The sequence below is a fragment of the Cygnus olor genome, chromosome 20 (genome assembly GCF_009769625.2).
Source record: "Cygnus olor isolate bCygOlo1 chromosome 20, bCygOlo1.pri.v2, whole genome shotgun sequence".
Classification (NCBI taxonomy): domain Eukaryota; kingdom Metazoa; phylum Chordata; class Aves; order Anseriformes; family Anatidae; genus Cygnus; species Cygnus olor.
The window spans coordinates 6,221,459-6,237,775 of NC_049188.1; the positions used below are offsets into that span (position 1 = coordinate 6,221,459).

At 40.4% G+C, this 16,317-nt stretch overlaps 1 protein-coding gene across 13 annotated transcripts in view; it reads right to left on the minus strand.

Moving 5' to 3' along the window:
- MYO1C (myosin IC) overlaps positions 1–16,317 on the minus strand; it is a 59,440-nt gene that overhangs the window by 3,304 nt on the left and 39,819 nt on the right. For all 13 annotated transcript variants that reach the window (XM_040532244.1, XM_040532243.1, XM_040532253.1 and 10 more), the window contains 26 exons: positions 15,082–15,280; positions 14,076–14,156; positions 13,128–13,307; positions 12,824–12,922; positions 12,485–12,598; positions 11,878–11,949; positions 11,608–11,727; positions 11,289–11,371; positions 10,306–10,411; positions 9,840–9,920; positions 9,342–9,433; positions 8,001–8,095; positions 7,728–7,774; positions 7,381–7,461; positions 7,086–7,191; positions 6,436–6,553; positions 6,117–6,230; positions 5,859–5,935; positions 5,617–5,685; positions 5,080–5,164; positions 4,344–4,503; positions 3,589–3,672; positions 2,246–2,339; positions 2,085–2,140; positions 1,418–1,553; positions 347–417 (listed from right to left, as the gene is read on the minus strand). In XM_040532244.1, coding sequence (XP_040388178.1) covers positions 347–417; positions 1,418–1,553; positions 2,085–2,140; positions 2,246–2,339; positions 3,589–3,672; positions 4,344–4,503; positions 5,080–5,164; positions 5,617–5,685; positions 5,859–5,935; positions 6,117–6,230; positions 6,436–6,553; positions 7,086–7,191; positions 7,381–7,461; positions 7,728–7,774; positions 8,001–8,095; positions 9,342–9,433; positions 9,840–9,920; positions 10,306–10,411; positions 11,289–11,371; positions 11,608–11,727; positions 11,878–11,949; positions 12,485–12,598; positions 12,824–12,922; positions 13,128–13,307; positions 14,076–14,156; positions 15,082–15,280 — 2,620 coding nt within the window. The remainder of the gene's footprint in view (positions 1–346; positions 418–1,417; positions 1,554–2,084; positions 2,141–2,245; positions 2,340–3,588; positions 3,673–4,343; positions 4,504–5,079; positions 5,165–5,616; positions 5,686–5,858; positions 5,936–6,116; positions 6,231–6,435; positions 6,554–7,085; positions 7,192–7,380; positions 7,462–7,727; positions 7,775–8,000; positions 8,096–9,341; positions 9,434–9,839; positions 9,921–10,305; positions 10,412–11,288; positions 11,372–11,607; positions 11,728–11,877; positions 11,950–12,484; positions 12,599–12,823; positions 12,923–13,127; positions 13,308–14,075; positions 14,157–15,081; positions 15,281–16,317) is intronic.

The following is a 16,317-nucleotide window of genomic DNA, read 5'->3' on the forward strand; positions in this document are numbered from 1 at the left end:
TCTCCATAGGTTAGCTTGGAAAACACCTCTCAAGGTGAACCAGGCTTGGCAGTGATCAGTGATAACACCCCCAGCAGTTACTTTATTTACAGGGTAACAGTAAAGGGGGCAAGGGACAGCGCTGATCCTGTCAGTGCAGTGCATCAGTCACTGCTGAACCCCATCTGTGAGCGCACAAATATGAGCAAAATCCAACTTAAAGCTGGCACAAAGTGAGTTACGTATGGGGGCTGTTCACCTGTGCACATCACCAGTGTGCTTCACTCCCCCACCCACTGCCACCCTGCATCTTCTGCTCTTTGTGCCTTTAAAACTTGTTCTAGAGATGGCCGGATGGCCCAATTACCTTCTGTTTGTTATCCTCACAGTGCACGTGCAGCACAAACAAGTTATCGCTCAGGCTGCTGACAGAGATGCCTGCAATAGAGAATGGCTGTTTGACACCAACACAACAATACCGGGATTCCTGCATGTGTTGCAGAACCTCTCCCAGGAACGCAGCAACTGTTGGTCCCACACCGAGAAACCTGACAGCTGAGAAGCTGCGCAGCAGCAGTGCACTAAGGTGTCAGCAGAGAGCCTGAAGAGGCTGCAAGGTGACAGACAATCAGCTTATAGCTGGGCTTCTTAACGTGAAAAAAAAACTTTCAGGTGCCTCTGTCCATCAGAAGTAAGAATGCCTGTTCTCTGGATTTGTTTAACACCTATTTTGTATAATAGAGAGATCAGATTAGCGATGCCATTTGAGGTAGCCCAGCCCTAGCAGTGATGAACGTACAGCTCTGCAGTAATCATGTCTTCTGGGAGTCCCAGAACCCCAAATTAGTGTTGCCTATGGAAACCATTTTAAATGGTGACAGTTACAAACACAGTAGGTAATTGCGTTAGGGTAACGCTGAAATGACTAGCACAAAAACTGGCTGCAAGGAGGAACTGTAGCAATGCTGGGAGCTGGAGCTGAGGTTGTGAAGTGAGAGGTTTCAGATAAGCCAAAGCCAAGTCATGTACTGGGCTCGGCAATTTTCTTTCTCTCTGACCAAGTTCCCCCTCTAAAAGGACCACGTCAATGTCAAATATTTAGAGGGCTAAAAGCCAGTGTCCCAAGCAGCTGCTGTGTAATAATGGTGCAACTTCCCTGCAGTGGAGATGTGCAATTGGGAAATGACTTTAGAGGTTTCTGGGGAGATGAATTGAGTAATTTTTGTGACATTTTAAGGAATTTAATTTTAGAAAAAAACAAGTTCAACATATTTCAGACTTAAAATACTTGTCAGGACAAGTATATTTATATACCTGACATTCTTGTCCAGGACAAAGACCAACTGGTTATTTTTTTATTATTGTATTTTAACTGAAGTTAGTTGTCATGCTGACTAAAATCAAGTGAGCTAAGCCCCATTTATGTTAGCAATCTCACCTGTCAGATTGGCATAGTCAATCCGTTGTTTGATTTTGGAGTCTTCAACAATGATGACTGCGTTTTGGGTAAGAAGCAGTTGCCGTGCTCTTGCTTTGTATCCTTTCCGGTCGTATTTGATCACAGGAACTGCATACTGAAGTAAGTGTTATCAGTGCTAAAAATACAACTTGTATAATTGGCAGCTACCTTCCATCTAGTCTAGAGAGCTTGCAGGAGGTACTAACCAGTGCTTTGTAAACTGGGAGTGAAGACAATCCTTTTGAGTCCTATTCTGAGTTCTGCCACAGACTTCCTTGTTGACCTAGAGGAGTTCTGAACAATAACTTGATGACTATGGCTGTCTGACTGTGCTTGAAAAATCTATGATTTATGCAGACTGAAGCTAGACTTAATCGTTCCTTTCCTCTCCCCTTTAAGCATCTCAAAGCATCATGAACACCAGCAATGCAAGCTGCAATTCTAGCTGACAAACTTGCCCAAACCTCCCAATTGCATTTTTGAGCCACCAGGTTCTCATGTAGACTATCTTCCAAGGTGTTACCAGCTTAATGTTAAGGTAAAATTCTTGCTATATTTTCTTCAGCAGTCTAATCTTCTGATAAAGACTTAAATTCTGCTGCATAATTATGAAAACTTGAAAAAAATATTAGGACACAGGTCTTACCTTAATTGCTTCGTTTTCTAAAGCCTGAAGGACTTTAGTGTTTATCTCTTCATTACCTAAATTAAAACCGAAGAGATGGGATAAGAGAAATTTCAAGCAAGAAAAGAGGAGATGAATCCCCCTCTTTCTTCTTCGCGTTCAACTTTGCAACACCTACTCACCAAGTCGAGTGTTGATGAAGAGTCTAGGAACACTCTGAGGGTAATTGTCTTTTTTACCCTTAAAAATCTCACTGGCAATTACTTTTTGTTCCAGCTGCAAGGACAAAAGATGTATTCTGTTAAGTAGAAAATCTTGCTTCAAATAAAAAAAAAAAAGTTTGACTTCAAAGAGCCTCTGTGGTTTTCTTTTTCTTTTAAGTCATCTACTTTTGAGCTGAATCATGCTAGTCAGAAAATTACATAAAGTCTTCCATATGCCCCTTATCTTTTCAACAGCTATCCTTGTTTTAGGATAGAAAAGAAATTTCACATTTTTTTTAATTCTCAAATATGTACTTCTAGTTTGAATTTATCAAAAGCCAGAGACCAGATATGATGTCTACATCATGCCTTTGTTAAAAGGTCTCAGAATTCTCCCACTTCAGAGATACTCTTAGCCTAGTTAAGCTAAACAATTTGTTTTCCTGTTTTGCCCTGTAGGATGTTTTTTTTCCTATGGTTCAGATATATTTGCTGAAGCCTTTTCAGCTAATCACCATCTTTACTGAACTACTGACAAAAGAAGTTAAGATGTTATTAGCACAGTGTAACACGTTTATTACAGCTCTCCCATCTATTAAATATTCTCTACCTTATCCTCTGACAAATAGTACAACTCAGCTAGGTGCCATTAAGTCCTGGGAGTTCTTGTTTAGAAGATGAGTCACCATAAACCTTTGGTCCTTTCTACAGTGGCAGTCTTCCAGGGGGTAAATATGACCAGTACTCTTAGCTCTAACTTCTGTTCCTTCAGAATGAGAACAAAACCAGGGAACGAGGAAACAGGAAATCCCTTTTGTTTTTGTATAGAGCAAACAGACAGGAGATGATTTACAGGTAAAAATGTGGATAAAGGATATTCATAAGCCTTGTTTGCTTGGGAGAAGAAAGTGGAGCTGTTTCCACCTCCAGCTCAGTAATGGCTGGTATTAATCCTGTGTCCTTAATCATAGGCTCAGCCACCAACTAATCCACAGCATTTCATTACATGCACTTAAGACTTTACAGGCCTTCATAAGCAGTATGATATACAATCCAATTAAAAAAAAAAGTTTAAAGGCAACTATTACCATAATCTCTCAAAACAGTTTAGATGAAACTGTTTAATGTATACATTGCCTATTAATTAGCTCTCTTCACTGACTTTTTTTTAATATAAAAGAAAAAAAATATTGCTACCCTAAGACTAAGATGAATCAAATTTCAGTATAATTTTTAATCTTTTTATCTAGAGCAACAATGAAACAGTATAGAACAATACAACATCAAAATAGTCTGTGAAAGAACACAAAGTTGCCGGGTACCTGTTGCTTCCACTCTGGGCTGATTCTCTTGCAGTAGGTCCAGACCATGTTCTGCATGCATAACTGTCGCAGGAGCTGGGACGCCTGAAGGAGGTTTCACACAATAAGTGAAAATAGCTCAAACTGACAAAGCAACTCAAACAATGAAAAAAAGAGAAACTACTGCAGAAAATCCATGGCTGAATTAAGATACTGTTTCGTTACTGACAATCACTTTTTATTACTTAAACTGTCTTAGAAAGGTGGAAAATAGACTTTTGTCCCACAACATTCTCCATCTGGTTTAGAATTAAATGGCAATTTAAGAACAGAATTATTCCTTAGAATATGGTTTAGAATTAATGGCAATGGAAGAAATTCAGTATGTTCTGGAATAACCAATTTGTTATTCCAGCCAACTTAGCTGTCCAGAGGGAACTTAATTTGGTCAGAGGAAAAAGAAAGAAAATTTCAGAAATGGATGGGAAGAACACTAGAAAATAGTGTTGCAACAACACCAAACTCTCTCAAGAGTTCAGCACTATAGCTCTAATAATTTTACAGCTATGCTAATACCATCACATTTGTGTAATTTCGATTAATTCTACTTGTAGAGATGCCAATGCAATGTGAAACCTGAGCGAGAACCTGGTTCTTTCTTGCTCTCATAGCAGGCAGCTCCCCCCAGGCCTTTGGTGGCCCGTGGTCTTCCATACTGCCATTTGTCTCCTCCAACTCGCGTATCATTCATCTGACCCTGGTGCAGTTGAGCCTACCTCACAGAGCGATGGAGGAGGAGTTGGCCATGATTTGTCTAAAACGTTCTTTGGTAAATTACGCTTGAGGTTCATCAGGAAGGAAAAGCGGATGTAATCAAGGAAATACTCATTCTCTGGGCAGCGAGGGTGATTCCGGTAAATAAAACCCTTAATGAATCTGAGGAAGAGGAAAGAAAATAGAAGATTGGTCAAAACTGAAGATATTTAGAGGTCTCTTCCAATCCAACCATGTCTGGGTCCCCAGTGAACTTTCAGATATAGCTAGGGTAAAAGGTGGATTAACATAAAATCAATGGAGAATTAGGAGATTTGGGCCAGTCCCCAGAATAGACATCAAACTTGAGAGGAAAAGGGAACTGCAATTTATAAGAAAAAGGAACTCAATAAAATGGAGTGAATAACCCAGAAGGGCTGACTGCCAAAATGAAAGTTTATATAACAATAAAAAAATAGGCAAAGCAAATTTTTTAATGTCTGTTGCATCTGCAGTCAGATTAGCCAAACAGACAGCCTTGCCCATTTTCAGAAGTGCTTACTCAAATATTTGCCACAAAATAACTTCCTATGGTTGCTTTGAGATAACAGAATTCTTATTTCCTGAGCTTTATTTAATAATAGTTGTAATTTATTAATAAAAATCTCTGACATTGTAGTGACAGGTAACATCATTTACATCATCTCATTGTTAGTAAATAAGTACCCATTCAATGGGCTGAGGTTACTGTTTACACACCTTCTGATAGTCTCTACTGCCCACTTCTTCTTGGCAGCTTTTCGGCGTCCTAAGGTTCCCCGCCACCAGGACTGGATAGCTATTGCTAAAAATACAAACATTTTACACTAAGTGAGCTCTTTCATACCAATATTGACTTCACACAAAACTGGCAGCAAACAGTGCTTAAGTATGTACTCTGAAAAAAAAACAAAAAACCAACAGCCTTCACAGTGACACATGGGAAAGAATATAATTGAAATTCTTAACAATATAACGCAATGGATAAATGGCAATAAAAAGCACTGGCAGATGGGAACTGCTGTATGGGAGCTGCTGTGTGAACATGAGTTAAGCCTATTCTCTTACTCAGAGTCTCAAAGACTAACATGGAAGGAATGGGTATGCTAACATCTACCATTCTACTTCCAGCAAGGCTTCAGAGATTTTTCCTTCTTGCACACCAAAATCAAGTCACCTTTTACTTCTTCTCAAAACATCAATGGCCACTTTACCCACGCAATGACACAGCATTGCAGTTTCCTTTCTCCCTCATACCTGAGTGTTTCATGTGCAGGAATTTTTTTCGACGGTAGAAACCTCTCCACGTCGCCTGCATTTTTGTTGCTGAAAGTGTAAGAGAAACAGCAATTTGAAATCACGACCAAGCATATTTTGATACAAACAGGTTAAACTGTTCAAACAAAAAAAAAAAACAAAACGATGAATAACAACAATAAAAAATATCACAAACCAGACAGCTAACTGTCCACGAAGCTACTGCAGTGTGTGTGACTCACCCAGGCTCTGCTTCCTCACTTCCAGAGCATCTTCCGTTGCAAACAAAGTCTTGGGAAAGCGGATAAAAATCTTTGTTCTAGAAATAGAAATTCAGAATAATGTTTAACATGCAGGAGAAGTTTGCTTCCTGCCCTTAGCATTCCCTTCGGGATCTCTAATCTTTTGCCTGCCCATGAAACAGAGAAGCTTTATTTAAGAGCAATGACATTGATGTCCAATGATTCATAACCTCAAACTGAGAAAATATGAGAACTAACCGTCCCATTTTGTATTCTTCCTGTTTGTAGCCAAGATGTTTCACCAGCACAGCCACGCCATCATGGGGCCGTCCATCCCATGTAGGCCATGTTTCTGGACAAAGTGATTTGTACCTGTGGATTGACAGCAGAAGAAATCGTAGGGAGATAAGTAACAGAAAGGGAGAGAGGTCATTCTCCTCTCTCCCTCAAAGAAATAACTCTTTCAGGTATAAGGGCTGCTCTTTGCTTTTTGGAACACTTTCCCGGCCTCAACACCTAAAGGACCAAGACCAGGGGGAGGGAGCAGCAGGGAGAGATAAGGCCAGGGTAATCTTACCTCTGCAGAAAAACTTCGTATTTCCTTCGATATGCAAAGCCAGCTCTCCGCACTCTGAGGTTCTCCATCAACCCCAGGTATTTCACTTGATGTCGGATTAGGACTTCATCAAATCGATCTTGAGAGAGTATGAAAACAGAGAAACTTCATTAATGTATAGTTGTCCATTCATGCAGAGAAGGGAAATACTCAGTTCAGAATTATATTATCTTACAGTTATCTTTAACCTCTACCCCATCCTCGTGGTTCAAGTCACACAACTTATTTTGTGTCTCGTGTCCCTCCCTCTTTTAGTATACATTTACATTTAGTTCCAGAATAGAATTTATCCTTTAGGATGTTCTACGCAGACAGGAGGAGGAAATGAGGGAGAATAAAATCATTAAAAGGAAGTTATGTAGGTTCACTATTCTTGACTTCAAATACGACCTCATTCTGTCACTTTACCCAAGACCAGTGCCTCCGTTATGATTCCTGGCTGCTGGTACTACCACCCCCCTCCCACAAGAAGCTCTGGCACAGACCCAAAATTAAAACTCTTGCAAGACTTATTCATTTGAGCTCCTTTCTGTGCCTCACTGCCTGGGATCTTGTGGTCTGTATAGCTGTTGTAGAAGAGCACACAGGTGAAGAGTTAACTACAGCCATACCAGCCTGTTTAGCATCGTTAGGTTTCATGCATCGGATGTAGGATGGTTCTTTGGACATCAGAATTTCCATGAGTTTAGAAAGGCTGTTTTTAAACTGAGTTGCTGCCTAGGAGAAAAGAAAGAAAACCATGAATGATGTGATGACTTACAGCCAGTACCTGTGACTGCAGAACAAACTTCACAGTCCCACAGCTTTAAAGGTAAGAGGCTTGTATTTAGGTTACCATGTTAGACAGGACGTATCTTTAAAAAAAGAGGAAATAGCCACACTTCCACCCAGCTCTTGTATCCTTACCGTTTCGGGTCTCTTTTTGTCTGTCAGCTCCGTCCTGTCAAAACACTGATTTATGATAGGATTCTCAGAGTTGCACATGGTCTGCAGAGAGAGACATTTTCAGAGATAAAGTACAAAATGAACTTCAGAGAACTTTTAGAGAAACATGACAAAACGGTTTTGGGTTCTTTTGTTTTTAATAAAACAAATTTTGAATACTTTAATTTGCCTTTTCATAATGCAGCCCTATGGACATGCATTCTCCGGGTGGAGATTAAAAGAATCTTTTCCTTCAGATGCCACCCCACTTTGAACCTGCCTCCTTGTTCTGCTGCTGAGTACTGGGAGCACCCTGCATCCATACTCACCTCCTTCAGGTTCCGAAAGAGAAGGTCATTGTTTTTATCTAGAAAACCTGGAAGAAAAAGAAACCACTCAGGCTGCCACCACCGTTCCACAGAAATTTCACAACAAGGCAGGAATTTGAGATGGGAAATTAATCTGGTTAATCAGATGATACATGGAACTACTCTATAACCAGATTTGTCTTTGCTACCTAGTAAAGCTGTTTTAATTCAGAGGGCAGGGGATGAAAGAAGGAAAAAGGAGTGAGAGAGAATTGAGATGATGCACACATTTACCTGCAACACTGTAGGTGACCTCTCCAGCATAGTGCAAAAGCCGAAACTCTTCCCGCCCTAAAGACTTGCGAGTTTTTTGGTCAGCAAGCTTGTGCCTGGAGAGAAAGTGAAGAAGCTTCATGAGGAACAAGCATTTGTTTCATGTGGGGAATCACCTCAAAAACCACTATGGTATATGATCCTAGAGTGGGACTAGATGAACACAGGAGGAAAAAAATTAAAAATTACACTTGTTGATCTTTAAGACCAAAAGTAAAAAAAGGTGAGTTATCAACCAGCAAATCATAAAAATGTCATAAAATCTATTTATGTTTATTTCTGATAGATGAACTTTCAGCTTCCTGGCAAGGTTGCAGAGTGGCTCTGTGTGTACATGAAATCAGAGTAGAGGCAGCAGGCAAGAGGGCAGTGAAGATGTTGGCAGCAGGCTGGCATACTTGTGAGTTGCCATACAGACCCCGATCTGAGCAAAGCAGAACATTCAATTAAGAATAAAAAGAAATTTGCAGCTCTAAAGCCAAGGCAGACAATTCACAAGCTAAAACATGGAATTCATATCCACAAAACTGGAGTGGCAGCAATAGGATAGGTTACCAAAGTCAAAGGAGGATTATCAACAGTGTCTGGGAAGCAGATGTAAATGACGGTGAATTAGTAACTCCTCAATTTCAAAAGCACCAGCACTGCTAAAATCATTCTAATGCAAATACACCTCTGAACACTAATGTTACCAGCAAAATTCTGCTGCATGTTCCAGTTATTTGTAGGCTAGACTTCAGGCATCAGTTGTATCCCCCCAGGAAACCATTAATGCTGGGTAATAATCTAGCATGGTACACCAAAACAGAGCTGGTCACACCTGAAGTATTGGACCAGGCCTTGGAAGAGACAAGAAACTGCAATCCAGCCCAGTTCCTTGGATATTAGCAGCTGGATGCCAGCAAGAGACTGGTGAAGAGGCAAGCCAGCAACAGAAAGCTGAGGACCTTTACACGTCTCACTCAGGCTTAGACAATGTGTAAGCACAGAAGATTCAGCGCATAAATTGGACACGGTCTTTTCCTGCCAGTCTAACACAGCTTTCCTTTTTTTCTCCAACTCTGTTATACCTGCTTGTTCAATATTATCTTAACTCACAATATCTTTGCAAATGAAAACATGGTCATCTTTTATGTGTGGCCCAGTATATCTAGGATGTATATCTAGGGCCCTAGTATATCTAGGTTATCTACCGCCATAAACACAATGCTTTATAAAGTTACCCAGCAATAATTAAACCTGTAGGCTCTATCACACTTGGATACTCCCAGTAAAGATGCCCTCAGCTGTATGAACACTCACGTGAGAAAATGGGGGTGGTTCTTCACAGTTTCCTCCAGTTTCTCCAAGAACGTTGTATCTGTGGCATCCCCAGGTCTCAGACACTCTTCGTCCTGAAAACACAAGCATTCCAGTATTGATTTCTTTCTGTGCTTGTAAGCATACAGGCCAACTCTAATTCTGTCTCACTGAAACATTGTCCCAGCCTGACCCTTTGGCTTTTTAATATGTAGGCCACCTCATGCCTTCATTTCACTTAGTTCAACAAATGAAGAATTGTTGAGTCGAATAGGAGAACAATTTACTCCTTCCAGACTGCCTGGATTGGAAGTTTCTTTCCTTTGGGCAGATGGGGATGACACAATATGACTTGTAGTGGTGTCACGGTTCAGTGTATCATTGCTCTTCCCACCTGCCCAAGCAGTCCTAATATAAATTTAGACCCTTTTTCTGTGTTCTCCCCCTTGATTTCCACTCCACTTCCCCAGCGTTTCATTTTAAAAGGTCATGTCAACTCACCAAAATAGAAATGATGCCTTTGAACTTCTCTTCCACCAAATCACAAATGATTTTGTTATTGAAATATTGAACTGGTTCCCACTGCAAAGACAAGAAATCACACTTGGGTGACGACAATTCTTGACAGGAAAAAATGTGAAAATTTCAGAACATTTTAGACAGCACCTTATTTAAATAACCACTGTGTCATTTGAAATGTAAAGCTTTTTCACTCATCACATTTGTTTTCTTAACATTCCCTTTGAAAAGCATCTTTTTTATCAAAGTAAAAGATTGAAATGGCATTAGTTGCTTCTAGCTGTATTGCACACTGTTACCAAGGCAGTTTGAAAATAAAGGTAAAAGAAAATCTCTTTAAATCATGTACTTTGGAGACCGTTATTAAAGCTCCTTTTCTAATCATCTGTCCTTGGCCTGCTGGAGGTGCTACTAAGACGACAGTAGGAGTGATTTTACTGGCTCTTACCGCTATGCCTTCTGACTCGTATTCCTCTTGTTCTGACTTTAATGTGAGCTCTATGAAGAGCTGTTGCAATTTTTCGTTACAATAATTAATACAAAATTGCTCAAAGCTGGAAACAAAAATCAGAAAAATAATCATTAATACTGTATGACAAGTAAAATAAGCTATAATCAGAGGACAGTAGCATGAATATATCTATGTGTAATCAAGAGAAATGTAAGAGATACGGTGAATTATTTAGTGAATCTATATTTATTGAATTCATTATTTAGTGAATCTCATGAAAGAGTTCCAAAAGGATGGAAAAACAGACATGAAGAGTGTAACACTGAGAAAGAGAAAAACTACAGATTCAGAGTCTTGGTTCATTGCTATCTGCCAGAGTTAGGTTCCAGACTCTGACATAATCCTATACACTGCTCTACAGCTGTGTTTTCCCATTCATACCACCACATAAAGATGCCAGAACAACAGCCACAACTGTGCCAGAGAGCTGGACAAAGGAAGAAATTCTTTACTCAGAGGGTGGCGACCACCGGTACAGGCTGCCCGGAGAAATGGTGGATGCCCCATCCCTGGAAGTGCTCAAGGACAGACTGGATGGGGCTTTGAGCAATCTGGTCTAGTGGAAAGCGTCGCCCTTGCAGGGGCATTGGAATTAGATGATCTTTAACCCAACCCATTCTATGATTCTATGAAAGGCATGGCTCAAGCTAGCACATGAATATGCCCCCAAAGGACATCAGTCTCTAAAATACCAGGAACATAAATAGGTGTAAATGCTAAATATTATCTGAATGCCCAAAGTGTTAGAAGATCTGCCAATACTAGTTATTCAGCTGATTTCCTAAAGCTGAAACATCATCTCTTTCTTTTATTAAAAGAAACAGAGATGGAATAATGTCTTATTTCACAATGGAGAAAAAACACTATAATGGAGTCATGCACAGCTTACTCAAAACCCAAAGACACTAATGAATACAAACCTGTTGTGCTGGAAAACCTCAAATCCATAAATATCGAGCAATCCTAGAACTGTTGTACTTCTCCAGCCTGGAAACTCTCCTTCCTGCAATAGGACAAAAAGTAAGTGTTTGTATGCAGTCACACAGTCAGTTACAGCTACAATCCATCACTGGATCTTCTCCATTTAGTTACAGCATATTCTCCTTACTCTCTTCTTAGTGGAAAACAAATTAACTTGGAAATCACTGTAAAGCATGCAACGACTTTGTGTTGCAGCTTAAAGATTTGAAACTGCCTTTCACACTTGGTTGTGTATCAATAAACAACAGATTTGTTTACCTTGTAAGCAAGAGACTTGTTAACCTTGTTCACAAGCCAGGAGAAAGTGCGTCCATATATTGCTTTTGCAAGTGCATCCCTTGCATAGGCTGCCTGCTCCAGGTTCAGGGGACTGATTAACTGCATACAAAAGGAGAAAAAAAAGTCATTCAACAGCTATTCCACTGACAGATTAAGTTTCCCTGGCTTACTGTCAATATAGAGCTGATGGTATTGCACTAGTTGGATTTAATTTCCATGTGCCTCCCAGATCCCAATTCATGTTCTTACCTCTTCCCCTTTTGCTATGATCTTCTTGTGGATCAGTGCATCTCGCAGAACAGAGCCCTCAACCGCTAGAAGCTGCAAAGCAGTAGAATGTTAAATTTATTTATGAAGCAGTACATTCAATTCATCAGTACTGGTTTTAAGAGATCAGAAAGGCTAGTCCCCAAAATTACAGTCCAGTGAAACAACCCTGTGTTTCCCATTCACACTGCAAGCCTTTTTGCAATGTCAATCATCCCATTTCCTTCTGCACACCAACTCCTTTTTGCTGTATGACATAACAGTTTGGTTTGACTTCTCTGGCATAAAGAACTGACTGAGCAAAGCCATGAGAACTCTTCTTCAAAACTCATCTCCAGAGTAGGTCTATTCCTATCCCACTGCCTGAAGGCAAAAACCTTAAGTCATTGGTGGATAAAGTGGTAAATAAAGAAGTTGGCATTAAAAATGTTTTAATGTTAATATTTGCACTGTATTTACGTCAAATAAAAGTACATTTTTGACAACTTCTAAATCATCTTCTAAAATGATATAATAGTAACAAGTTCAAAATAAGTAAACCACACTAATTCATCTTTAATGTAATATATATCTAACTGGCGATACTCACCCTAGCCAGATATTTAATCTGATTCTCCGTAGTGACCTGAGCATTTCCTTGCTCATCTGCAGCAAACTGCACATTCCCCAGATGCAGAACACTAGCCACGATGCTCAGCAAATCCTGCGATGAAAGCAACAGGCAGAAATCAGGAACAGATACAGAATGAAACAGCAGTGATATTTTGTGTGTTAGTTAACACACTGTGCAAACGCTCATTTTGTATTTTGTTTCACGATTTTTGCAGGGAACACATGCACTCTAAAGGCTGCATTTGGTTAGAAATAAATCAAAGCAGAAAAATTCTCAAGAGAGGGAAAATCAGCTGTGCTGTCAAACAAGTCTTACCTCCACCTCATTGTCATTGAAGCTTATAATGGACAAGGCTCTTCGCACAATCTTCCAATCATTTTTATCATTTATGGAACTGACCCTTGCACAGTGACCCTAAAAATACACAGTTTGATATAAACAAGTATATCATTATCAAAGGTATATTACTCATGCTCAATGCACTTCTGCCATATGTTTCTTTTCATAGGAGCTATCTCAGTGTTATTTTTGAAGCAAGGGAATAAAGATATAAAGTCAACTGTGAATAAATTTGTCCTAAAACATAACGATATCTTAAGAATTATTAGTTAATACACACCTTTACTAAATAGTGATACTGTTGTGGGTTCTTTTCAAGGCCTAGCCTTCGCAGTAAGTCTTCTTCCCCTCCTTCTAGCAGCTGGTAGAAAATGTGGAAATTCCTCTCGCCATGATTTTGGTGCACAACTCGAGATTTCTCCAGGAGGTAGTTCAAGATGTGGCCCCCAACAGGAGCGCCCTAAATCGAACCAGATACATTGAAATAGTTTATCAACAGAGAGGAAATATTTCTGCTTCTTTGGCAGTCTGTTCAAAGACATGCAATCACAAAATGATTGACTAGAAGAAGGCAGAAAATCCTTGGTTACTTTGTATCACAAGATATATCATGGCATATACACATCAATTTGAGTTTTGAAGCATACATGAAATGAGCTATCAAGTGAAAATAATACACAATTATATAGAACATGGCTACAGCATGTATTGAATGATATCCTGACTTGTATATTCTTCCTTCTCAGAAGGGATTCAACACAAATGAAAAATAACAAAACTGTGAGTGTGGAGGAATTACGTACTGAGAAGTTTAAAGGACTACAATACATCTAGCTACTCAGTTCTTGCATTATGTTCATCTTCCTAGCGTGGCGCAGTTTGAATCAGAATTGAGACAAACACTGTGTAAAGTTACTGAGGACAGAGATTATTTTCAGTCCGCAGCTGACTAATGTGGAGTTAGTTTGGGAGTATCCATTTCACAGTGCACATACACCTCAGAAATAAGAGGACTTAATCTCACTCTCACTATATAGAGGGATGAGGGGAGAAAGAAAGGAAAGCGTGTTCCATAAAAACCTCTGGAACCAAACTTCGCTCCCATACTGCTCACATGGTCAGCAAGGGAATGTGCACTCTATGCACACATCAATACAAGAAAGCATAGGCAACAGAGATCTATTATGACTGGGACCCGTTCTGAAGTATAAAACAGATTTGAAGTTACCCTGTAATCAAACTGCACGTCCATGTATTTCCCAAATCGGCTGGAGTTATCATTCCGAAGGGTTTTCGCATTTCCGAAGGCCTGAAATGAGAAATGATTAGAGAAAAATAAATCAGTATCAAATAACGTTATTTTTATACATTTTGGTGAAGATGCCGGTTGTCTATTTATGGCCATTAAAGTTTTGGTTTGTCCTTTTTGCACGGGAAAGCAAGAAGGAAACAGATTACCACCCAAAGTACTAATGATGATCTTTATACCCAGTGCAAGTATTGCAAATGACGCATGCCCCTAAAAACAATTCCACCCTCCCAGCAAATTTATTTTAAGGCCAATTCACTGCTGACAGCATATGTCATGTCTGACAATCTTTTCAAAGCTTCCTCTTTCATCACAGCTATTTGCTTGCAGTAATCCACAGCTCTGCTCACAGCGGGCACTAACCTAACAGGCCTAGGCCTGTCAGGGTTTTCCCACTCACGGGGAGCACACCTTTTCCTGCTCTGCACAGATTTGAGTAGAATGGAAATATTAAAGGGAACTACAAAGACAGCTCAGGACTGGACACTAGAGGACACCACAGCACTAGAAAATGCACCCACAAATGCATTTATCAGAGGGCAGAGCTGACCACAGGAGATGTGTCAACTTCTGGCTTTGCAAACTTATGCAGCACACCAGGACTCTTCCCGCTTCAAATGCCTCTCTCTCCCCTGCAGTCTGGCCACTTCTGAATTGCTCCTGGTGGACAGGAAAGGGCCAAGTGAGTTTGGCAGCAGATGACCATTTCTTTGGCTTGGAAGCAAACTGGGATTCCCCTGTGTGCAGTACAAACGATCCGCCCACCCGGTGTGAACCTGTGTTCCCAGGATACACTATCCACGCTGCACAGACAGCTTAATCATGCCCAGTAGGGTCCAGCTGCCTCCACCCCCTCAGCCGGAAAATGTGAGTACTGCTGCTATGACTCAATGTCAAGCTTCAGTGCTGCAGACTCTAGAATTACCTCCAGGACAGGGTTGGATTGTAACAGGCGGTCCTTCACCGTCTCAACCTGCTGACTGGCTGGGCAGGTCACCGCGTAGTACTGCAGGATCTTCTTGGTGGCCTCCGTTTTGCCAGCCCCGCTCTCCCCGGATATCAGAATGCACTGATCCTTCCTCTCCATGCGCAGAGAGCGGTACGAATTGTCTGCGATAGCATAGCTACAGAACAACGACAACCAGGCATTAGTTTGTTTCCACAAGTGAAGGGCAGAGACTCCTCAGCTAAGACTATCCCGTAACGCAAACTCCTAGCAGAGACACCTCAAAAAGAAATGTATGGCCATGCATTGGATGAGAGCATATTGCTGTGAGAGATTGCTGTGAACGCTTTCAGACATCTCTGTGTACATCTTAACCATTGGGCCAAGTTTCTGCAGGGTGATAACATAAATCTAACAAGCTAAATTCCCTTAAAAACTATTCTTTTGGAAAAGGTCTTCATGTTATTTAAAGCATTTGACAGTGAATATGGAAAGCTATGAAAGGGGAAAGAGCTGAGCCATTTGCTCTCCCTGACCATTTCACCTACTCAGGTGAGAATGTTTTCTGTAAAAAAAAGACTACTTGGTGCAGATAAACTTAATTTTCTAAATATACATGATTTCTTGACATTGGTACACAGGATAAAAAAGCTTTACATTCAGGAAATTTCTTGTTTTCCATTGATCTTTATTCTAGATTATCTTTTAAGTGATGACACAGAAGGTCACAACTGCACTTTGCTATCTGGGTGGCTCCCATTACGTGGCTCCTGAATAGCCCAACCAACCTCTTGTAGCTTCTCTCAGATTATAAAAAGAACTGGATTACGCCAGAACAGACTGCTAAAACATCCAGCAGGCTACATTAAGCAACCATCCAGCTTAGGCCAAGCACTACCCAAAACACCAAACACCTCCTCCTGCCTGCGTACAACCAGGGTTTCCTGCTGCTGTGCTTCAACTCCTGCTTCTTCCCTCGTTTCTTTTTCTCTCTCTCCTATTTTCCTCTACACAGTAGACCAGACAGGTTCTTTTACCCAGAATCACACACTTTTACAACACCAGAGAGCAGGAGGATGAGTTTGACAAACATTGGTGGCAAGTGCTTATGGAAGAAGAGAGAAGAAGAAGGACCAGATGCAATGGGAGGTGATAAGAGGAAAGAGAAACATTAGCCCTTCAAAATACACTCACGTAAGACCTCAATAATAAAAT